A 25,448-nucleotide genomic window follows, 5' to 3' on the forward strand; every position below is an offset into this window, starting at 1 on the left:
TCCTTTAAAGAGTCATGACTGAAAGACTGTTCCTCATAAATTGTATCTCTGGAACATTTGATGAAGTGCTTTTTGATCACACAGATGGTACCATATGGATGAAGGGTGCTCAGTGTGCTTTAACACCTGCTTATGCGTCATTGCTTTTTTTCTTTTACAAATCACTAAATCTGTAAAGCGTTACGACAGCCTCTAATTACTACCCAGTGTGGCGCTCAGGCCTGCAGATAGGGTTACAACGGCCCCACACATGCAAACACAGTCAAACTTACATGGTGATGAACACAAATATACCCAGAAGGCATTTCACTAATGGCAATGTGCAGGATGTGGCCAAGTTCACCGACAAGCCACATTACTGAGGCTGTCATATCAGCATATTGCACTGTATATTCACCCTGAAAATGTTTGCTGGGTACACAAACTTACATAAATACATGAGTGGTTTTTTCGCCTGTGTGTACGACGTCGGTTCATATCAAATTGATCAGGATTTATGCTCTGTCCTTGCTGCTGGTGTGTAATAGCTGTAATTGGATTCTGTCTAATACATCGAGCCATAAAGAAGATAGAATTACTGGCCTGCTAAACCAGGAAAGGGGTTCTGATACCGTTACTGACAAATACGAACACTACGCTTGCTGCCAGAAATGTTGCATACAGACAAGGTTTTAACTGCTTTATATCAAAGAGGAATATCCCACATTGTCCAACAAGTTGCTAGTTTTTAAGACAAGTCAGGGAACTACAGAGTTTCACCATGAGTCTGACCGAACTGAGTAAGGTGACTCATTCCACTACTGATTGACCATACAGAAATGAGTCTGGATTGAGACGCAGTGATAGTTAGGGTCGCTGGAGGTACCCCTCTGGTGTGTCTAGAGTGATCCGCAGTCAAGTTAGCGACAATTAATGCTGTAAAACTTAATTTAAAAGCAGTGTCCACATTAGAGGCAGGTCCTCTTTACTAGTCTGGTGTGGCTACTTGTTTCGACAAATAAATGCAGGTCTCAATTAGGCGCTTGTTCTGGATTTTTACTGCTTTGCTGAGCAAGAGTGTTGTGCAGAAGGAATTAAAGGCCTGTGCGATACAGAGGCCAGTTCCAAATAAAGGCTTTTAAAAGGAGTTCAGGGATTAAAACAAAACAATTACTGAAGGCACAAAAACTACTTCGTTAGGTTTAGGAAAAGTTCATGATTTGGTTAAAATAAGTCTGTAATCTAACCAACTAACTAATTTAAGTTTTTTTAACTTAAGTAAATTCAGTAAAGTCAACGCTGACTTTTGGTTTCACACTGGACATGGTCAGTCAACAGTGGTCTCCAGGGTTAAAGTCCTGTGTTTGTTTGACCCATCCATCCACCCAAACTTCACATGAACTGGTTCCAAACTGTCATGCAAGAAGAAATGCTACAGGGTTAGAATTTCCTGGTGGTGCTATAGGAGAGGCAGAAATGATAGCACAGCCAATCAGGCCTGTATGTGCCATTACTGCTCAACAAAATGTTATGAGACTTGCAATAAACCCATGTGTCTAGACTCTTCACATAAACTACAAAAGCTTTACAAGAATGTATAAAGACAAGAATGTATTGCTTTCCTGGGCGTGTGTGTGTGTGTGCGCGCATGTTTTAGACTCCTGCACTACCCAAAATAATTACCTTGAGAAATGGAATCACATGAATATACACACGTGGCAAACGGTGCTCTCCCCAGGGCCTCTGCTCTGCAGCTTGCTTATTTGTTTTGGTTGCATTTGTTTTGCCTTTGTGTTTCTGCAGTGAGCTGTGACAGCTGCCTGGCAACAGCCAATCAGAGAGCGGAGAGAGGGCAGTTGGCGAATGCAAAATCCGAGCTTATTATTGCAGAGTATAAACCAAACCTCAGACACACCTGGTTCATTTGATTGGCAAATCAGAGCTCTGGGAGCAAACCACAGGGAGGAAAAGCGGCATTAGAGCTGCGAGCAAGGCCACTGTGGGCGTAATGTTTATGTCCAAACTCCAATAACACTCCACCAATTTGATCTCATTTAAATGCACTGAAATAGTCCATCTCAGTAAGTTACTGTGTTGTATCTATCACCTTAAATAAACTGATTTATGACGCAGTTACAAGATTGTGTTTCAGTACATCTCTACTCTCTCAATCAAAATTAAAACTGACTCCTTTAGTAGTAGAAGGTGGGCATCCTTCACGGAGGAACATAATAAAAACTGTTGACGCATTAATGCATGGGAGGGGATGTTTGATTTTAGACTAGTTTGCAAGGTATTTCCCCAATTAACTGTTGTATTTAACATCATTATGTCAAATAAATGTAGGGGAGAGTGGGGTAAGATGAGCCATTTTTCATATTTAGGATCACTACATCAAGGCAATCATAGTTTTGTCGCTAACTAATATATCTGCATATATTTTAGGATGTTGTGCATCCCTTCAAACAAACAGAGTGAGTGTAAACATAACTGTTCCGATAATATAGCATGTCCAAAAAAAGTGGTCTTGTGGCTCAACTTACCCCATACACGGGGTAAGTTGAGCCGTATCCCTCTCAACTTACCCCGGAGCTACCATTTTGACTTCATTAGTCCCCACAGCTAAAATGGTGCACTTTTATGCTAGGTTTATGAGCTCATGTTGTAGCTCATAGATACCACAATTGATGTATAAAACAAATTTAAAATGATCTATTTTGGTCTAAACACAATTCTCATGAAACTTATGACATTACATTCACAGACTCCATGAAATGATGCCTTCCTCCTAAATATTTGGTCACATGATCAATGTTTACCATTTCCTAGCTACAAGGGGTGGCTCAACTTACCCTTTGGCTCTACTTACCCCACTCTCCCCTACTTACTTTTTTACTTGTCGGGTTATTTATTGTAAGTTTATTGCAGTTTATTCTAATGTATTTCCATTGCAGGATTGCTGAAATAGGGATTTTAAAAAGTTCTTACATATACTGCTGGATTTATTTTTCTGCTTCCCATGTTTCCCATAGCAGTATTGGGATTCATTTGGATAATTATCGATTTATTTAATAAAAGCACAACAAATAATAATTTGCTAAATATTTTATATTTATATAAGACTATATAGAAAAGAAAAATGTCTTATTGAAACATGACGCTGGAAGATGTAAACTAGCAGCTCCATGTGAAGTGGGAAAGTAAGGGAGTAATATGACCAGTGAGAGAGTGGAGTTATATCAGAGTAGATGTGGAGAAGAACAAATCCAACAGGAAAAAAATGAATGGAGGAACAAATAGAGGACAGGTCAGACATGTTGGAGGACAAAAAGAAAGAAAAGAATCTGTATGTCTTTGGTCTTTATGGTGAGTCTACTTACCTTGAGGTCGCGGTGGACCACGCCCATCTGGTGGCAGTGGAGCACAGCCTCTAGGATCTGCTGAATGCAATGACTGCATGCAAACACCAGGGGGCCATGGGTTAGTGACAAGCTACCACTCACTGTCTGTGGCTGTGAGCTCGCTTTGACACTCGGGGAGCCACTGGCCGTGTTAGTGGGGAGACTGTACAGCAGTGTGACCCACCCAGCAGCCATAATGAGGGGCCACTTTGGATAAATGCACTATTTACTATGTTTTTTTGTCTGTTGCTACGGTCACCAAATGATGTGTGCTGTGACAGACCCAGAAAAGAAAAACAGAGCTGTAATTTTCATCATGTACTACTCACACAACACGGCCAGTTTTCTGCCCGAGTCTCAAAACAGAAGTGGTGTTAGCTCCTGGCCAACTGGAGGCCGGACCCTGAGAGACTGAGGAGGGAGACGTAGGAGCCGACGCAGGGTGTGCTTTGGATCTGTTACTGGTTGTCAGTAATAAGCCAACAGTGCTGAAGAGTTTGCAGGTTTTGTTTCTCATTTCTTTTGTGAAAACAACCAGCTCTAAAGAAATAAACTCTTCTAAAGAAATCAAATTACATATCTGTGTTTTTATAATAAACTGTAGTAAACTTTGTGCTGATGTCAAAGCCAAGACTGTGGTACAACTTTACAGTCATAATTTGGAATACAAATGAATTCTCTTACATCTCTACAGATGGTATCTAAAGCCACCAGAATTCTTCGTCCTCCTGCTCCTCTTCCTCCTCCTCCTCCTCCTCCTCTCTCAGCTGTCAGCCTCTCAGTGGCTGTGTCAGAGCATGGATTTGGACAGATGCTACATGCACTTTGTGCCCTGGCATACAGGAGGGGTGGGCCACGATGAGATCTACACCCCCCCACCAATACTGCCTCCTCTCCAGCCAACCTGCCCACAATGCCCTGCGGCGGGTGAGGGGTGACTGGTGGAGGAGGAGGGGGGGGGGGGGGGGTTTGGGAGGAGGCGGCACTCAGTGAGTAGGTTAATTGGTCGATTGATCAGGCAGTGGAGGAGCGAGGCAGGGCGCCACAGGTGGGCAGGCCTGTGTCTTTTTGCTGTTACTGTCGTCACTTACTAACCTTTAGGTCCCTGTGCACTATGCCATTTACGTGGCAATGATTTACACTTTCTAGAATCTGCTGTATGCAGTGACTGTGGAGGAGAGAGAGACCAGGCCAGAAGCAAAAAGGAGAGGAAGAGGGAGAACAGGTAAATGTCAGGAAACAAAAGGAACAAGAACAAGGCAGACAGAACACACCAAACACGTGGAATAACAACACTTGATTGACAAAGGAAACGTTTTAAAGGAATAGTTAAACATTCTGGGAAATACAGTCATTTGCTTTGTATCCAAGAGTGAAATGACAAGTGTTATCTAGCCTAGCTTAGCATAAGGACTGGAAGTGTGTGTGTGTGGGGGGGGGGGGACAGCTCGCCTGGTTCTGTTCAAAAAACAACTCGCTAAAGTCTAAATATTTACAGAATGTATCCCGTTTTTTTAAATCTCAACAAAAGATTTTAAAAATGACAACAACAACAAGTGTATCCATTTTCTTTTTACTTTGGACAGAGCCAGGCTAGCTGTTTCCTCCTGTTACCAGTCTCTATGCTAAGCTAGGCTAACTGTGTCATTAATTAACACACAGACATGTCTATTGATCTTTACATGTCACTCTTGAAAGGAAAACACATTGCTGAACTCTTCCTTTAAGCCATTTAACAAGTAGAGAAAAATACAAAGACACATGCGTGTTCTTTTTTTCCATCCGTAACGTTTTTTCAGATGTCACCTTTAAAATCATTTTTACACATCAATAAAATCCACCACAAAACAGAATCCACATCCTTAACATCTAAAGCCTTCTTTGTACGCTGTAACCAATCTCTTGTATAGCTCACATAAAAAGAGTTAGGACTCTTGATGACATAACCTGGAGCTGCTCCGTCAAACTTCAAATCCATGGATGGAAAAACTGAAAATCTTCAAAATTATTAAGAAATAAACCTTATTTGAACCTTTAATGGAAGTGCTCTAGGATAAAGCTGCTTTCCTTTACAACACCCATCAGACAGGGTTCTTTTTGGAGTGGATTTTTAATAGACAGGTCACAAGGTAAAACTGGGAAAATTAGATCCGTAATCAAAAGGACAAAGGTAGAACAAGAAATGTAGGAGAGAGAGGTCTCGGGCATAAAAGGCACATCAAAGGCAGCACAACAGGAAACACTTCTGCACAGCTCTACCCACTGCATAATGAGGCAGGCTTGTATTTCTGTGTATGTTGCAGACAATGAAATTCAAATACACACTGATAGGTAGGTAATTTCAACCTGGTCTCACTCCCAAGTCATCAAATACTGCTGCTTGGTCAGTGGTCCTCTGCTTTAAAATATGACTCTGTAGTTAACCCTCTAGCATCATTTCTGGATGCGCCAACATCAAGGTCAGGTGACGTAGTGGAAAGAGCCAGAAAGTCTACATAAGGAGGTGGTGGGGTGGATGAAGAAAAACAAACAGGACTTCAACCCAGGAGACCGCTGTTCATGTCCCATGTCAAACCATGTGTTCACATGGGACACATATGTAAGTTAACTTACAGAACACACTTAAGTTACGTCAGGTACGCAGCATTTACCAAGTAAATTAAATCTAAAATAGTAAATCTAACTAAATTCGGTTTTCGTTTCACAATGTTAACCACACAAGATTTATTTTGAAAGTCAAACCGGATACAGATAATAATACTTTGTTCCATTACTTGAGTATTTGTTGGGAGTATCTGTATTTTACTTGCATTTTTATTTATTTCTGTCTACATTCACTTTTACTCTACATATCTAAAATAAAATGTATACTTTTACTCTGATACACACACCGTAAGCATCGTGGTCCTAGCTTGTAAGTAAGTTAGATCATTGGTTATTAACATTACTAGGCATTACTGAGTGCAAACAAGCACGCTCAAATCTGTGGTTGAGTTTTGATTTCCACAACATGAGCACAATTCCACTCAACGACGGAGAGAGAGTTAGGTATGGTAAAGAAAATCCATGGACCTCCACTGACATTAAGCTGGATAGTTGTTTCTTTATTTTTAAGTACATTTAATATCAGAAAATTACTTCTGATACTTATAAATTAAAATCAACTTTTTTATTTATATATATATATATATATATATATATATATATATATATATATATATATATATATATATATTTTTTTTTAGAGAGAATCTCAATAGCACCTGAGACAGATAAAAAATCTGACTCCTCAGGTTCACTCTAGTGCTCCTAATGGCATTTAAAAGAATCCACAGCCTAGACAAAAACAACCAATCATTATTTTTATAAAATGACTTGCAGATTTAAGTAAAGTAAATATTACAAACTTTAAGACTATTACTCAAGTAAAATCTAATAGGTAACTTTAAATTCTACCAAAGTTATTTTCTGATAAGGTACCTGTAATGTGGCTTCCAGGTACTTCATCCACCACTGCCTACAGCATCATATTTTGAGGCAGGGTCCACTAACCAAATGGCAGCATGTGACGAGTTAGGAGTGAGAACATTCTGACGATTTCATGCGTTGCATGAATATCATTTTGTTAATGTGTTCTATACTGCGTATCTGCTTGAATATGCCTTTTTTTTTGCCAATGTCGACTAAACGGTCTTCACATCACATTTATTCAGTAAATTCAGAAATATCAGTACAGAGAGCATTACACTGACCTGGCATCAGCCTCGCTGTAGTACTCCCTGGCCACAATGTCCTCAAACAACTCACCACCGGTCACTCTGGAAGAGAAGGAAATGAAGTACACACAAAAACAGAATGAGAAAGTTGGAAAGAAAAATACATCACAGATGTTCTTCTCTGCGTCTGGAGAGGAAAAAAAGACTTGATAATGTTGCACAGTAACAAATCTCATCCGGAAAAGATGTTTGTTTGTTTTTTCAGGCCAACTGGGTCAAAAGAATGATGTTGTGCTTTTGTGCCTAAATGGTGAATCACTACAATAACATATTTCAGCAGATATGGTCATACGGTACATGGACATTGTTTATTCAGCTGGAAGACATTTTCTTTCCATGAGGTTATGGATAAAAGCCAGAGTAATTTTTTCAAGCGAGCAACGCCAACTGGAATATCTATAATAGAATGGGGTTGCAGTAATAGTAGAGCATTATACATTGTGCTGTGATTTAGCCTTTGGAAGTTCATGTACAGGAGAGATCAATCCATAAGTGAAGTGGTTCTAGGCCAGGAGCAAACTGCTCTCTCCTTTATTGCTTTTTATTAGGTTCAAAGACTTTGTTTGTATTATTAAGGTTGAACAGACCAGTTTTATACATGAGGATCAGTTTACTACCCATGGTTTGTAATACTGAGCCTGTGAAAACAGTTGTATGTCTTCTGTCTTCTTCTGTGGCTGTGAAGTGGGAGAACACAACCTCAGTCGTTATTTTGCCTCGGGCTTGGAGACTAAAGATTCATAACAGAAAGCCTGCATTACAAACTTTGGCAGTGGAAGGACGTTTACCAGACAGGGAGGGTCTAACAAAGACATGCTCTGGAGGTGCATTATGGGAGGTATAGGATCAAGAATTTTTATCCATACTAGGGATTCAAAGTCAGGACAACTCAGCTGCTTCTGCTCTTGATTTTGACCACATCTGTAAATGTTTGTCTTGAAAACCTTGTGGAAGTGCAATCTGACAACAGTAAGCTGTAAGGTTACTACAATACAAATTTCCAAGCCCCCCGCAGCAGGGCATACAAATACAAATAAAACTAAACTTAGCCTTAGTCTTTTGTCAACAAAACAAGCATGAGGAGGCATTGGTGCGTATATTTGAGACTGGGTTGTCTCCATGACTGTCAGTCAATGTGTCTGTAATAAACATTCTTAACTTGTTCTATCTTGCCCTTGACAAACATCCCATATTATAATAAAAACAAAAAATACTGACACTAACAAAAATTAAACCAAATCTAAAACATTTGAAATAATAACAAAACTAAACTGAAAGGAGGGAACCCATTCTGTTAACTAAAATGAATTGAAGACTAATATTTAAAAAAATAAAAATAAAAAAATAAAATAAAACAGTCTCATTCACTGAAATAAGAACAGGAACACACCACAACAACTCCTACAATAAACAGGAACTGCTAATCTACTTAGAGCTAAACAAAATACACTTTTTTGATCCCCCAGTCCACACTGACCACACATGTTCAGCCAATCAGGGTGCAGCTAAGTACAGTGAAAATGCATGAAATCACATCATGTCAGGGTCATGCCATGTCATAAGCTTTCCTGCCTTACTGGTGTGGAAGGCTGTAGCTGTATAGTCTGCTTTGTTGTGGTGATACTGTGCTGCAGGAAGTCTTTAGTGTGTGTTTGCTGGACTCCTTCCAAATATCTGTCCACTGGGTCTGTGGGGTCACAGGCAATGTGAAACTGGGCCAATAAAGACCAAGTAGACTTTGACGGGGAAGTGAGGGAACAACAATCCAAAACTACACTGCTAGGTGCAACTAAATCCTACACACTGGTCTTTTAAAGGGGGATGCTTTATATATGCTATATAATATTGTACTTAAGCTGGGGACCTCGAAAGAAAACAATAGAAAAGAGGAAACCATAAACATTAAAAGATATCATGGCTTTTCAATCCTTGTACGGGTCCATAAACACTAAATTGTTCCAAAATGAAACTCAAACCCAGCTTTCATTAGACATACGGCTGTTTTCACAGGCTCAGTAGTACTATACATGTAAAGTTAACTGATCTTCGTCATGGAGCTGCCTTTTAAAATGTTTAAAAGTGGGCCAGTGGGTCAAATTGCACAAGACATGGAGAATTACTTAAAGGATATTTTAAGTCAAAACCTTTTCCATGACTTGTGGAAAACATTACCACTTTGAGTTTTCGGGGGTTTCCACATGAAAGTTTCATGCAACCTTTAATGACGAATTCAGTTGTAAAACGGTCTGCAGAGTCCCAGTGTTGTTGTTGGCCTCCATTCAGCAGGAAGTGACCCAAATATGAAGTGTACTATGATTTCCTCTGATCCAGCATGTTCTCCCAATCTGTTATAATGCTCAATAAATAGAAGGTTAATAATATATTAGCTCCCTACTCCATTCATGGTCAATTTGCGCTACCCAACTGCATGTTCTTATGTCTCGTTATCCTTCCAGTGGGGTGTTCTATTTAGGAAAAAAGGCGGAATGCTTTTTATCAGAGTGTTGTCTTTTAGCCAAGAAGGAACACCCTCCGTTCTTTTTTTATTGCCCCTAGTCAAATTAAAACACAGCGTTTAAAATTTATTCTAAGCAATTTCCTTTCTGGCTGCCGGATTGGAATACAAACAACCGCTGACAATACACAGGAGAGAGGGGGAATGAAAGAGAAGGTGAGGAGGGAGAGGTCTGAAGGACGGGGGGGGATTAAATGACAGAGGAAGCCAAGGATATTAGGTGTACAGGAAAAAAGAGAGGAAACAACCGTGATTGCCTTTTTAACAAATTGTGACAAACAGATATAATGGAGGATGACAACTGACTACAGGAAAACTTTCTTAAATTAAATGGTGAAAAAACTTTTATTAGTTGGTCCACAGACTAAAAGAGAGCTAGTTCCTGGCAGTCTGGCCCGACAAGTTAAAGCTGAATTCAGGAGCCTGGGCATTATTTAAATAACAATGATTTAAGTATTTTCCTAACTTGTGTTTATTACAGGTAGATTAGCCTACATCATCAGAATGAAGTACTGTAGTTCTGAAGAGATGCCCTGGCCTGAAAACATGTTTGTTTGGACCCAGCAAATGTCACATCATCATGGTTTTAATTGTTTTTTTCAGTGAAAATAAAAATTGTAACGCAGAAACGATCATTCCTACAAATAGAGAATCATATCAGCTGCAATATCTCTCACACCACATCGTGCAGCCCTATTGGGCAGTATTTGCACTTTTACATTTTAATTTTCTCAATTGTAAAGCACTTTTAGCTTCCTTCTTATGAAAGTTGCTATATAAATATAGTCCTTTATTATTATTGTTGTTAGAAACAGGGCTTGATGAATTAAATAAAGAGTGGCTACCTCTTGTGACTTTCATTGTAGGCATCCATTAATCAAATTCATGGTTAGTTTGGTACATTTCAGTGTAATGCTTCATGCTGCGGGGAACTACGCAGACATTTTACACTTCATAAGAACACACTAGATTTGGGGAGGAAACGAAGTGTGAGCTCATACTGACCAACAAGCTTGACATTTGTCACAGTTCATTCATTTCTTTCGTTCGTTTGAAGAGCACAGGACGTGATTTACAGAGCAGATACGTAGCAGAAAAACCCATTTAACTGCAGTTAGACCTACATTATTTTATTTGTTAAAAGGTTTTGTCTGCATACGTTTTACAAGTCACAGCAGGAAAAGCACAATTGTAAATAATAAATTGATCAGTTAAAAGATTAACGTTATCCACAGTGTGCATATGGTCCTATATGATGCAATCAACCTCATTTGTATTTTGTCTGTGTGTGTGTGTGTGTGTGTGTGTGTGTGTGTGTGTGTGTGTGTGTGTGTGTGTGTTTGTCATATAAAATGTGCTCTAGTATCTATGTGATGTGTCTGTGCAGCGTGTGAACATGGACAGGGTGTGTTTGACGACTAAGCACAGCACACTGCCGAGACAGATGGAGCAAAGAGGAGGCGATTGCGCCGCGTCTAATCTCCCATGGTGCCTTGGTGACAGGACATCTGATTGGCAGCTGTCAGGTTTTACCTCTCCAGAGCATGATAGGAATGTGTGTTGCTGTGTGTTTGGAACTTGTTTAACCGTGTGGAGTGTCCCGTCAGTGTCTGAAAGGTGCAGAAATGTGATGTGCAAAATCAAAAAAGTTGTACACTTACAAGTCAAAGACCAGATAGTGGAATCCTTCCTCTGATATGCTGTCATGGAGCCGCACTGTGAGGGAGGAGAGGAGAGAAATCAAAGTTATTCAATTATGTAAAATACTTCACTGCACCAGGCAACCTGCCACATTGGCAGCAGTAGGTAACTGTGAATTATGAGTACTTTCATTTAACCACAAACTGAGCACTAAACACCAGGCAACGGCTGTCTTCTCTCAGTGTGAAGTGTAGTTGAGAGTTTTAGACAGCACTGGTGAATTTAGCTTTCTCTGCTCGTTGTTTTTTCAAACACGTTGTTTAGGTCCAGTTTTGATGAAAAGCAAGTTACAGTGATGCAAGGTTGTGTGCCACTAACTTGTCAAAATCTACCATTCTTTATCTCCTTTGATATTTTTCACCTGTATTCATTTATGGTGACTGCTGTTAGCAGTCCATCATTGATAAACAAAGCATTTTCACACCGCACTTAGCCCAGGGCTAAAAGCATTCTTCAAACTTGTCTAGCTCCAGGATAAGGGAGCTGTTAGACCCAGGCTAAGAAAGCTTTCACAATGGCACAATGCTGGTACATTCTAATCCTTAAGCCCTGCTCTAGGCCAAAACAGAACAAATTCTCAATCCTCCAAGACTTTTCTTTCTTTGGATTTGGAACCCATAGTAGGCCTAACTAGGGAGACTCAAGACTAGCAACCACCGCTATTGAGACAAAATATAAAGCCCAGGTCAGGAAGTAATGTATGAAGCATCCGGGGAAGATGGGGGACAGCCTGGGAAAGGAGAGGGACAGGCCTTTGTTTCAAATGTAATGATTTCAAGGTTTCTGTGTAATGGAGGATTTACAGCATGTGACTGAAAAGAAAACGTTATCTTTGTCTCTACACATTCTTCAAATCCTTTTTTCAACTTTTGACTTTGGCTGTTTTGTGTATTTTATAACCAATTGTTTTGGCATTTTTTGTCACTATGGTTATTTCAGCCAGTATTTTATTTGCTATGCCACAGAATGCAATCTGATCACCAAAGCCCATATTCTAATTGAGATTTTACAGAATAGAATCCGGTCATCAAAGCCTGTATTCTATTTGGAATGTCAGAGAATGGAACCCTGGTCATCACAGAACCACCAAGACTCAAAGAACACACAAAAGGGTATATATAGAGCCACGTTTAACGTATCGGCAGAGTTATACACAAGTTCTGGTTGGTTACAGAAACGTATTTTCTCGAATCTCGGTAACAAATCGAATCTAGATATCTTGGTAAAGCAACATGTCTGCAACAACATTGAAGAATCTTGATTATCTGGACAACAATTCAGGTGAGTGTGAAATCCTGCTGTATACTCAAGTTCCTTACTGAGTAATTTCAGTGTATTTTTCTTAAAACAAGTGAAACAAAATCTGCCATTGCATTAATAATATTTCATCCTGTTTCCAATGCAAATCCTTTTACTCCAAGTATTTTCTATAGTTTATTCTTCTTGACTGCAGTGCAGCAACCTGCCTTATTCTTTATTGCATAAGATACAGCCTCTTGTATCTGGAAAGTTCTTGAGACAAGTTGATTGTTATATATAATAATATTCTAACTAAACTTGTTTTAATAAAATGACTAAATCATCAGACTTGAGACTTGATCAGGCTGGAGTTTATTTGCAGTGTGATGATAATATGATTTTGTAGTTGGCTAAATTTGAGTCAGTAATGAGTTAAAACTTAAGTATCAGTAGTATGCTGTAAAAATACTGTTAAAAGTCTTGCATGCAACATTTTACAGTATACAATGTTGTCATAAATAATAAGGGTGTTTTGCATGAAAAATCAATCTTTATCTCATTTGCAGATAGCAGTGGTAGCAACTCAACAGCACCCAACACCAGCATGGAGGACGACTGTCGAGTTAGTAACAAAAGAAAGCCCTGCACAAGTCTGGGGTCACCCAGTAAAAGGCTGAGAAAGGCCAGCGAATCCACTGAGGTAGAAGTGGAGGCTGTGATGGCTAAGGGGACTAAGAGAAAGTCCAGCACTCAAAGAGAGTCCCCTAAAAAGAAGCCGAGGGGTCACAGTAATGACAGCGAATCCACTGAGGTGAGAGTGGAAGACGTAATGACCAGGGGCACCAAGAGAAAGGCCAGCCCTGATGGAGACTCCCCCAGCAAAATGAAGAGGGGTGGAAATACTGACACCAACACTGGTGAACCCAACATGGTGTCAGTAAAGACTGACAAGACGGAAGAGGCCAGTGCTGAGCAGCTGCCAGCAACGATGATGCCCAGGACAACAAGGAGCGAGAGCGGCAGTGAGCCTTCGCCAAGCGCCAGCAGCCCTTCAACCTCGGAAGACAACAATGAGGCGACATCTTTTTCAGTGAAAACCAGCAAAGGTAAGCTAAGAGTGTGAAAAAAGATTATTGTGTGCGTTGCTAAGCTAACCTGCTATTGGCGATAGCTTCATATTTAACAGAGTGGTATCAATCTATCCCTCTAAATCTCTCCAACAAGTAATCCTACATCCCAAAATGGCAAAATATTCCTTTTTTGATTTGAAACAAACTGTTATTAAAAATCAACCACAAGTTTTAGATTCACACATGAAGGTTAGGGGTTTAGGCAAGATGTTCTTCACAAATTTAGTCAAGCATGAATCTGTGTTTGTGTTGCAGACTTCGAGGCCAAGTACCAGGAGCTTGACAAGCTCGGTGAGGGAGGCTATGGTTCCGTTTTTTCTGGTGTAAGAAAAACGGACAATTTTCCAGTAAGTATTACGTTCATATTCTCATATCATATCACACACACACACACACACACACACACACACACACACACACACACACACACACACACACACACACACACACACACACACACACAGAGTTATTACTTCCTGTACTAACCAAAGTACTTCTTTTCTGTCTTGTAGGTGGCAATCAAACGCATGGCGAAGTCACGGGTGAAGTTTCAACCAAAGGTGAGTGATTCTGATGTCTCAGCAGCAACTCATTTTTGAACTATTTCACTTCCTTGTTACTTTCTTGTTAAACACGCACACATCCTTGTGTTACTACACTTGTTGTCCCCACAAAGCTGTCAAATCCCAAAAGTATAGCAGGCTCTTGATTCCCCACAAATACAGTGGGACAAGGCCACACACACAATCACATGCATTAGAATAAAAAATTTTTCCTGTACACTCTTTCCTTTAGGTCTTAAAAGGGGAGATATACATGGTCCCCACTGAAGTGCTGCTCATGTTGAGAGTAGCGGGTGGACCAAAGTCGCAGCAGTCAGCAGCTGTGTCGTTATTAGACTGGTTCGATCTGGACGAGGAGGTTCTCCTGGTCATGGAGAGACCAGTCCCGTGTATGGACCTGTACACCTACTTGGATGGTCCCCAGGAGGAAGAGCAGGCAAAGGTACTGAAGCTGGTTGAAGCATTTTTATGTGTCAGTTTACTGTGTTCTCTTAAAGCTGCACCAAGCTACTGGATACTGGACTGTTTTTACAGTCTCTGTTCAGTCCTACTAGATGCAAATGCAATCTGGTGTCTTTGCATTGACTTTATGCAGTCGTGGCTTCATATTCAGTTTGAACACACCTTTATACCCCATTCGTGTTGGTGTCACCAATGTTTAAATGGCTGTGTTATCAGTTCAGTTCACTCAAATGCACTGAACTTTGAGGAACATTTATGTGTGAAGGCTCCAACACTGTCACATTATGGGAAAGTAGCTCCCAACAGTCCCTTCTTGAGTCCACTCTAACTCATCTGTTTATCTTTATCTGTGTTTCAGAACATCATGAAGCAGCTGGTGGAGGCCGCTGTTAAGATAAACTCAGAGGGAGTGTTCCATCGGGACATCAAATCAGAAAACATCCTGATTAAAACCGACTCTGATACCCCTCAAGTACACATCATAGACTTCGGATGTGGGTGTTTTGTAAACGACGCACCTTACAGAAATTACTGTGGTACGATATCTGGCTCTTACTCTTCATCCATCTTTTGATCTATGGACTCATGACTTTCATTTAAACCTTTTAAACATTTATTTTAAACTTCTCATCCTTTTTTTCTTTCTGTCTCCCTCTGTCTGTCTGTGTATTGTAGGAACCGCTGCATTCGCCCCTCCAGAGTTCTTTTTAAAGGGGACATACAAAGCCGGCCCCACCACAGTCTGGCAGCTGGGTGCGCTGCTCTATGAACTGGTGGATGGATGCAACCTGTTTTCCACCACCAAGTTCCTCCGCCTCAAGACTTTATTCTTGAGCGAGATAGAGCTGCTGGAGGTGTCTGAAGGTAAGACAACGCTGCTGTAATACCTGGGTTTTGGTTCTAATAGAGTGCAAAATATTTTCCCTTACATATTCCAGTAGATCCCTGTAACTTCCAGACTAATGCTTGCTTTGTTCTGTCTCTTCTCAGACTGCCGGGATCTGCTGAAGATGTGTTTGGAGGTAAATCCAGACGAGCGTGTCACCCTTCAGCAGATGCAGCAGCACCCGTGGTTTGCTTAACGCTGCACCCCACGTCACCCAGACACATCCTAGCACCCATTCGTTTTGGCCAGGCACTGAAATGGACCTGGCAAGGTATGTGTAAAATGAATAAAAAAATGCTTGAACAATATGGATAACTGAAATGAGATGTTTCATCTTGAAACATAAATCTCAAGCAATTTCCCTGGTGATTTAGTATACCTAAAAAAAATTACATGATTGACTCCATGCTTTTAATACCAAGGAATTTAGCTAATTAGCTATTCTAAATTCAAATTTTTGTTTAAAATTGACACAGAAATAGTTTTGATTTTTAACATCCTGTTAAACAGGAGGTGTAAATGTGTTAAACTGTACTGATCTGCTTTTGATTGAGTGAGTGATTGATTATAACAGAAGTTATCTGAGTGGTGGTTCACTAGCTTGTTTAAAGCTTATAGTTAGGTGAGTCCTGAACCATAACTTAGTTCTGCTGCTATAGGCCTAGACTGCCAGGGGACTTCCCATGATGCACTGAGCTCTCTCTGTCTGTACATATTCACATCCGATTAATGCATGTTACTAACTTAACTTCTTCCCTGTAGTTTTTGTGCTTTCTCATCTGGCAGGTTCTCATGGATCCTGGTTGTGCCTGCACGGCTGCAGTCTTGCTGCCCACCAATAATTAATTGTCTGTCTGTCTGTCTGTCTGTCTGTCTGTCTGTCTGTCTGTCTGTCTGACTGTCTGACTGTCTGACTGTCTGACTGACCGACCCCAACTGGTCGAGTCCGTCTGTTTGTCTCCTCCATTTTACAGCTGAATAGTTAAGTATAGGTTTGTTTTATATATATGTGTGTGTGTATGTATGTATGTATGTATGTATGTATGTATGTATGTATGTATGTATGTATGTATATATATATATATATATATATATACATATATACACACACACACACACACACACACACACACACACACACACATTCTCCTGAAGGGATTATTTTTTCATTTGAATATTTTCTGAATAAACAATTTTATAATATTTTATTCAATTTAATTTTAACTATGATATGACCCTATACAGTCAATCTGTCCCTCCTTTCCAGCATTCAGTTTTAAAGCGAATTCTTGATCAGAATATACTGAGGTGACACCGAGAAACAAATTACAGGTATTCGTTGATTTTCTGCATAACTTTGTCACACAACAGGCATGATAAGCTCAAAACTACATTTAGGCAAAGTCAATAGTCCAAATATAATGATTGGGAATTTTCAAAAATGGATGCCAGTCTGCATCCATCTATCCATCCATCCATCCATCCATCCATCTGGATTCAAACACCAATAAGAAAATAAATCAGAAACCATATTCACTTTCATCCTCTCGCTGCAGATTCAGCCGTAGACAAACATACCGTATTGCAGGTCCATGAGGGGATAGTCATGATTCTAAAATAATAATGTGAGCCTATATTCAGCTACTGTACATAGTTTTAATGGTCACAGTAAGAACCCATGTGTATGGGTTATTGCTTATGTGTTTGTAGCTTTTCCTTTGACTTACAATAATTCATTATTAATTCAAATGAAAATAAGCCAGAACATAAAAAATGCAGCTATGGGTATGTTAAGAAAAGAGTGCAAAAAATACAATTTCAGCAACTAGGGATGGTAATAAATCAAGCTTTATGTGTTAGCTATTTAGTTATAATTACATCCAAAGATGTCAGCAGCAAGAAGTCATTTTTAAAAGGAATGTTGGTTGCTGTTTTAAATGTATCACCGGCATAATGAATTTCCAAAGCAAAAATTTAAACTGTATCTTTTGTATCACATTTCTTATTTCGCGCAGTTAAAGGGTCAACTCAACCCAGTGTCTTCTATTGCAAGTTTGTTTTTAGTAGTTCGGCATATAAAAATGCCAATATAATTAAATTATTATATATAATAAGAGAATAATCTGAAAATATCATTAAATTTAACTTTTTGAATGTAGCATGGTACAGTGTGTTTAGCACTGATTATAATTTGGGTTTTATGTCTTACAAGCTCCATATACAGAGAACTCCATTAAACCATGATAGACATACTACTAGTACAAGACAACATTGTTTCAAGCCACGTTCATCATATGCAAACTCACTGTGCCTCTGCATTTGAATTTGGTGGCAGATATTGTGATATTGCACATCACTCTATTTTTAGAGCTCAGGTGCTCTGAATGAACACGAATGTCAGGAAGCAAGGCTGTTGCTTTCACTTTGTTGAACAAGAAGGCAGCACAGAGGTGAGAACTCTGCCAGCGGTGAGGTTTCACTGAGCCAATTAGCTTCACTGCTTAATGGACATGAAATGACATGGTGCGAAGTGACAAAGGGGCAAAACTGAGACCAACATGATGTCTCTGACAAGGATTGGAGTACCTACTATAGCATTAGCTCGGGGGTTATGGAAGGTTTCTGGCTGCAAGAACGCCTATTCCAGCCTCTCGACAGCTTTGGAACATGCTCATTTCATCCTGACAGAGGCAGCCATAATTGATAGATAGCACAAGGCAACATTTGTATGGAAATGTATAGTCAACTTATTAGTGATAGTCAAGGATAAAATAAAACTAGCAAAATATAGCGAATGTCCTACTGCAGCAAGTGAGTATTCTATTATTCCAAAATAGAACATGACAATGTAGAGCTTTTGTCTTTATCATCCTTTTTATACAAAGCATGATAGACCAGCCAGGGTTCAAACTGATAAGTGGTTCAGTTTTCAGTTCGGTTCCAAGATGATAAAATAGCCTACCTGGATTTGTTCTCATTCTAAGGATCGGAATCGAGAGTCGGTTCGAGTTGAGTTGATTACCATCCGTAGATGAGAACAATGATATCAAACTCATGCACCTATGCTGCTGGAAACAAGGAGGAATTATGGCGGAGAGGAAGATATGGTCCAAAGCATTGCTTCATTTCACAAAGAACCTCAAACTACCGAGGGATAATAAAAACTGATGCTGAAAACCTGTGTAGGCATACTTTTTTCCACCAAACATTTATTGGAAATACAAGGGAATTGCCAAAGTATTGCAGCAATGACTTGAATAGATTTGTCTATAAAATGTAGTGTAATTTAGTAGGCTTTATTGGTCACTGAATATTTGTCGAAATTTATGTGCTTTATTTGTAAATTTCAAGTTGTTTATTTGTTATTCTTACTCTAATAAATAAAAATAAGCAAGTGAGATGGGAAAATTGTAGTTGTACATTTAGTTGCATAATAATTTTGCACACTAATAGTTGCCTAATAATTGTACACACAGATATTCTCCTGAGAAAGCCAAAACTCACTATTCCTTTGTATTATACTCAGGTTTGAGGTTTTTTAACATTTTGGATTGACTGAGAGCACTATATTTGTTCAAAAATAAAATTAATCCTCAGGAATACAACTTGCCTAATAGTTGTGCACACAGTGTGATATAAACCACAGAAAAGCACTGCCATTTAAGAAGCTGGTAGAAGCAAATTGTTGCAATTTTTGCTTGAAAAGTGATTAAAATCCATTATCAAAAGAGCTGCAGATACTTTTTTGGCAGGTTGTGAACATTTGGCTGCCATTTGTATTGTGCTTATTTTTATCTGTGGTTGCTGAAACTGTGGAAAGCCATAAACCTTTATGGATTTGATAAGAGTTTCTTATTTATCTTTTATTCTTTAATGAAATGCTATTGAAAGCCAAACCTAGACCAGTCAGGTTGGTAAACATAATCAATTACCATTTAGAGACACCATAATGCAGCTTTTACAGGTACAATGGATAGCTCGGCTACAGTTGATTTTGGCTCTATGTTTTAATAACACACAATGACTGATATTTGTTTGGCTTCTTATCAGGTCAGCAGGGACTACATCATCAGCTAGTTTCAATATTTTCCCTGAAAAATAAAAGGTGTCCGCTGGTAATTCAACCAACAGTGAAAGCCTGATTGTACTGTGACTGTGTCTGGCTGAATGAATATGAAGTAGAATGATGCTCATTACAATTTCAGTGCTCAAGAAAGATTAGAGACAAACTGGCCAGAGCATGAGATAATGGATGAAAAGATTAAAAAAGGGAAAGACTGCCCTGTGGGGATTCTCTGATGTTTTCACTAGTTTGTCTCCTGATTGACATCTAAGAGATCTATCACCACGACGACCTTAAAGGAATGAGGGCTTTCCCAGAGCTGGATACTGTGTGAATGGAATAGATAATGAGAGCAACGCTACCTGCTACCGGTCTATCACTATCTGATGGGAGACAGATCGGTCTCATAAGGAGGGGGAGTGTGCGCACATTTGTGAGCAGGTGAATGAGAATCTCCAGTGATGGATTCAACGCCAGACCCAGTGTTCACTCTGTGTGTTATAGGCGCCGACAAAATGTTAATAAAAACCAGTATAAGAAACCGTATATTTCTTAAGCGCAAGCCCAAAAGTGCAGTACTACGCACATGAGCATGTTAATTAGCTTGCTATCTACAGTCCTAACCAAACGTAACCCTACACTGAGATACAACAACCATGCCATTTCTTTTATTCCATGTCTTCTACATGGATCAAGAGGCTGACTTCTTATTGCCTGGGACCTGTTATGATGTTGTGATATTTAGAGAGCACAGCTGCTGATGGCCAATATCTCTCTATAATCTATCTATAAAAGCAAGAAATCTCTGTCTGTCTGTCTGGGTGTCTGTGTGTGTGTGCCTGAAATATCTCTGCAGATCAGGATCAGACTGACCTGAGAGTTTCAACAAAGCTGCTGTGTGGTTTAAGGGTGTGCAACGTCGGCTTTGTTTGGACTACAAAGATACCGTTAATACATTATTTCATAAATGATTTACAAATTCTGCTAGCATTGTCAACCATAGCCACCATAGCCACGTGCGCACCAGAGCCAATCACTGCAGAGCCCACCCCCACGACACACCTTAAGAAACACGCTGATCTATACCTGCAGCGGCGCGAGCGGCTTTATACCTGCAGCGGGTTTTGCCAGCTGTTCGGTCCTGTTCTGTGCATCTAAACTGACTGTTGTGGATTACTGAGACTGAACGAGTCCGGACCGAGTCTGTTCCGGTCTGAAGATATCCAGATACGCGAGGACAACAAACTGGAATCGGAATCTGTGGATGTTCGTCTGTATCATCATCATCATCATCATCCATTTACTCTCAGATATCAGTATCAGCCTTAATATCCAATATCAGTTGGGATCTAAATGGTTCTATCTTTATCTGCTAGTCATATCAAGCCACTGGCCCCCATGTGAAATGGACCTAATATCTACTTAATGAGCTCTTTTATTGTGGCTGTTAGCTTACCTTCTATCAAAGCTGCCACTGTCAAAAGTGAAGCTGCCATGTTGCAGTGGAATAAAGCCTTGGTTTGATTCTGGTAATAGACAAGGCAAAACACGAAATAACTTTATTTTAACTAAACCCTCTTCTGTGACATGTCTGACTGCAGGACAATAGACCAGCAAACCAAATAACCCACCTATCCGCTATTTGTTTGCCGCTCCCAACCCTCCATCCCTCATTTTCACTAAAAGAAAAGAAAAGGAACCAAACAACAAATAAATGCTGGTTTTCAGTGTGTGCCGAAGTCGTTACTGTAATTATAGTTTCTTGGCCTTTGTGGCTCCCGAAGCAAAAGGGAGAGGGAGGTGTGTGGGGGTGTGTGTTGGGTGTTGGGGGGAAGGGAGCTGTGTATGCAGATGTGCTCTATTTATAGACATTGCACAAGCCAGAGTATAGCATAATTAAAATATACTAACAACAACAATATGGCTTCAGGCACAACTCACTTGTTTACAGTATACAGTTAAGAATGTCCGTGCTCTTTGGAGTGGAACTATTAATCAAGCTGTGGGGACATAAATCTGTTCATGCACTCATATTGGATTCACCTTCCATTTGGAGACACAAAAGAAAGAAGAGGGGAAAAAAAAAAGGTAGGATGGAAGGATCATGACTGACATAGCAGTGCTCCACATTCTCAAGAACTTCTTCCTCTAAAGCCTCAAGTTATGTGTCATTTCTTCCATATTATATTGTGGAGTAGCCACAAGCACTCTACCTATGACTGGAATGTTGGGACAGTGGGTTTGAACCAGTTCATTTAATAAAGAAGCTATGAATGGCTTCTGGGTTTTCCTTCTGAAAATAACTTGCTGCAACCAACAATCCGACATTCACACTCACTTCATGGCGTGAGTGGGGAGCTGTGTGGAGGTCAGAGAGGAGCCAGGGTTTCAACCTCTCTCTCAAGCTTGCTTTTTTCATTCTTTTTCAGTAATTTTTTCTTCTTTTTACCCGCCTCCTATGAGTGTGGCGGTTCGATACAGCTACATACACTTTTGCCTTCCACGTAGTCAGACAGCAAGACATACAAAATTGTTTATTTCAAGCATCACCCAGCTCTTAGGGTTAGGGTTTTAAGTAACAGATGTATAAGTTTGAAGGCTTTTCAGATGCCTAAAGCTGCTAATTGCAAATCCCTTACCTCACCCTTCCGTTTCAATTACGTAGCAGAAACTACGGCAGTTGAAAAATTGTGAAAAGCCCTATCTGGAGCCAGTGTTCGTCAGTGTCCTACTAACAAACAAATTTGTCAAATTTGACTTGGCAGGACATCACAATGTCATCCAAAGTGACAAAACGAGCATGTGTTAGCAGAACATTGCCAAACATGTGTACTTCTAAATATGGTTGATGATCAAATGGCCATTGTGTGTAAGAAGAAATAGCTATGTATAAAAGAAAATATGCTCTGGCTTCTTTGCAGGTATTGTATGCTGTCAGAGGCACTTAGGAGGAACATGTGAATCTAGTGTGCAGCATAAATATTTAATGGATGTTCTATACATATATCAAACCGTCTTCAGGCTAACCTTTGTATGTTTTGAAGCACATTAGTATATATCATATATAACACTGGAAAGAAAGAGATACAGCACATATACTTGAAGGACTAGTTACCAATGTTGGGATGCTTGAGCAGGCGGCAGATCCTGGCCTCTCGCTCCAACTTCTGGTGATCTGTGGAGACAGAAAGACAACACATCTGTCACATGTGTCTGCTGAGACATCCTGAAATTCTTCAAACGTCACTACAGAGATTAAACACTGCCCACCTCTCCCTCCGTTGTGTCCCTGCTGATGGGAACAAATAAGCAGTAAAATCAACAGTCATGAGACACTGCTGCATATTGTAGATAGGAGATGAATTCAAACAAAACCCTGGCACATCTACAGTTTTAACAGTAATACAGTACGTGTTAGCTGGTCAAACCTGCATGGCGAGTCTGTCGATTCCCTGCTCTATTAAAGCTTCATGCTCTTTTATATAAAGTCACTTTTACTGTACTGAAGAAGAATGGTGACTAAGAATGCGTGATAGAGTGGCAGTTCATTTTCAGGTAGAAATTATTTTAAACATATCTACAAGCCTCTAAACAGTGTATATTCAATTAAATAAAGGACAAAGTCCTGACAAAGAGGAAGAACAAGTCAAACCTCAGGACAGAAAGACCTTCAACCTTCAATCACAAACCCCAAGTAAAAAAAATGGCTGGTAATAACTGAGCTTTGCTAATTCACCATTGTGGCAGAGCCATCTGTGATTTAACATGTTTAAGAAGCAGATGTAAAAGAAAGACTATATGACATGAGCTGTTTCCATCCAAATGTATCGCACATTTTAACCTGATTTTGAGTAAATCTGCAAAAGAATCTGTGTGCAGCAACCATTGATGTATTACAGCACCATGGGAGCAATGAGGAGACTGTCAGAGCAGAAAGAGCTCATCGGTCACATGATAACACTTAAATGTTCAGTACATCAGAAAAAAAAATTCCATCTCACATAAAAGCACATTAACTCTTCTTCAGAAAAATATGTTGATGGAAATATGGCTAATGAAATCCACTTTGATGAAAGTAACAAAGAATACTGCAGAAAATGATTTTAGCACCATAAAACCAAAACACGACATAGGAGAACAGCAATATTATATGAGCATTATTTTTCACATTATTTTTTATGACATCACTAGTTTCCCTGCTTAAACGAAAATTATTATTTTAATCATGAAGTTCACATTTTATCTTGAAAATAGTACTTTTAGAAAATAATCCCAACTTGTGATCAGTTCACTAGTCTTTCAACTGAATCACATTTCATCAGCAAAGTTAAAAAAGACAATTTCTACAATTTCCAAAGACAAGACAGAGCTTTAATGCTAAACTTCAAACCATCATGGACAAGAAGTCCTTAAGGTTTTATGGATGAAATTGTAACAACTAGTTAGCTTGCACGTCAGAAGATCAATCTGCATGACAACTTTATCAACTGATAAAGACAGCAATGATGCAACTGAGAGCTCCAGAAAAATCTATGTCGATATTGGGTTACTATTCAAATGTCCAAACCCCAAAGATATCCAGTTTATTGTCAACCAAGAGAAGCTGGAAGTTCGGGAATGTTCTGCATTTTTGTTTAAAAAATATGACTTTTTTTCTGTTGCCGCTGTACTATTACTACGACTACAGGAGCTGCAGCTGTAGTTGTAGTTGTGTCTCAGCCACAGTCAGTGTCTGTCTTTGTGAAAGCAGGCCCTGAAGGCAAAGACTGAACATCCCTCCCATTAACTACTTGATTTTCATATATTTTTAGGTCTTCATGTCTGTCTTTTATTGGACTCACTGTGGATAGGCCTCATTCTTAGAATGTGAAGTATATAAATGTTAACGTCCACTTATGGGAGTTGCTCTTCAGAGAAGTACACTCATACACTGGAGGGTTTCTAGTACATGTTCTATTTCCTTCCAACACAGTTTTCACCTGCCATAAAGAACAGGTTCTGCTCCATGTGCATGTGGCCATTATTGTTATCAGACAATAGCAGTATTTCGGTTTTACAGAGATTGTAGATCAGAACTAATAGCAGACTTTTCTGAAGAATACCTCAAGTCATCAAAGAGTTACTATTTCTCCCCTAGAATGGACAATTATATAACTAAATACTAAATTAACATTATCTCTCATCATGTCTCTATGCGTCCTAGAGATCAAACGCTGTTCACGGGCACTGTTTTTACTGGCATTAAAACTTTTCACTGTTATCACATTTGAGATAACCTTTAAAAACATCCAGATTTAAGTGTCATCTCACAGAGAAAAGGTTGATAGAAGTAATTGTGTACAAATGAATGCAGAAGACAGGTCGATTTTTATCACAGATCACTTAGATACTATGGCAATAGAAAACAAAAAAAAGGAAACAATGGAGTGCAAAACTGTGAGCTACATCTAAGAGGTGTCACTGGGGTCATCTTCAATTCAGCCAATTTGCTATTCAAATGAAGAGGCTGTGAGGATGTTCAATAAATGGAAACTAAGTTACCCAAAAGACTGTTGAATATTTAAAAAAGCGCTCTTGTTAAAGTATGTATTATTCACCACCATGGATCATAAGTGGGCCTGACACAGCCATATTCAAGATGTCTCTCTATGAGGATCAAGCTAAGATGTAAGGTGAAGGATGCTGCCTTAAAATATCATAATAATGCAGGATATATTTACAATAATTATATTC

General features: G+C 39.5%; 1 protein-coding gene and 1 long non-coding RNA gene across 27 annotated transcripts in view; one reads left to right on the top strand and one right to left on the bottom strand.

Moving 5' to 3' along the window:
• camk2d1 (calcium/calmodulin-dependent protein kinase (CaM kinase) II delta 1) overlaps window positions 1–25,448 on the bottom strand; it is a 99,188-nt gene that overhangs the window by 32,962 nt on the left and 40,778 nt on the right. For 16 of the 26 annotated variants that reach the window (XM_051429042.1, XM_051429039.1, XM_051429033.1 and 13 more), the window contains exons 3-6: window positions 22,831–22,890; window positions 11,333–11,387; window positions 7,133–7,198; window positions 3,360–3,432 (exon numbers count right to left, since the gene is read on the bottom strand). In XM_051429042.1, coding sequence (XP_051285002.1) covers window positions 3,360–3,432; window positions 7,133–7,198; window positions 11,333–11,387; window positions 22,831–22,890 — 254 coding nt within the window. Of the gene's footprint in view, window positions 1–3,359; window positions 3,433–4,475; window positions 4,549–7,132; window positions 7,199–11,332; window positions 11,388–22,830; window positions 22,891–25,448 lie in introns of all 26 variants that reach the window. The other 10 variants (XM_051429024.1, XM_051429032.1, XM_051429021.1 and 7 more) reach the window with 1 other exon arrangement.
• Window positions 1–25,448, top strand: part of LOC127379446 (uncharacterized) — a 149,073-nt gene that overhangs the window by 13,587 nt on the left and 110,038 nt on the right. The window lies entirely within an intron of this gene.

This window comes from Dicentrarchus labrax, unplaced genomic scaffold (genome assembly GCF_905237075.1).
Source record: "Dicentrarchus labrax unplaced genomic scaffold, dlabrax2021, whole genome shotgun sequence".
NCBI lineage: Eukaryota > Metazoa > Chordata > Actinopteri > Moronidae > Dicentrarchus > Dicentrarchus labrax.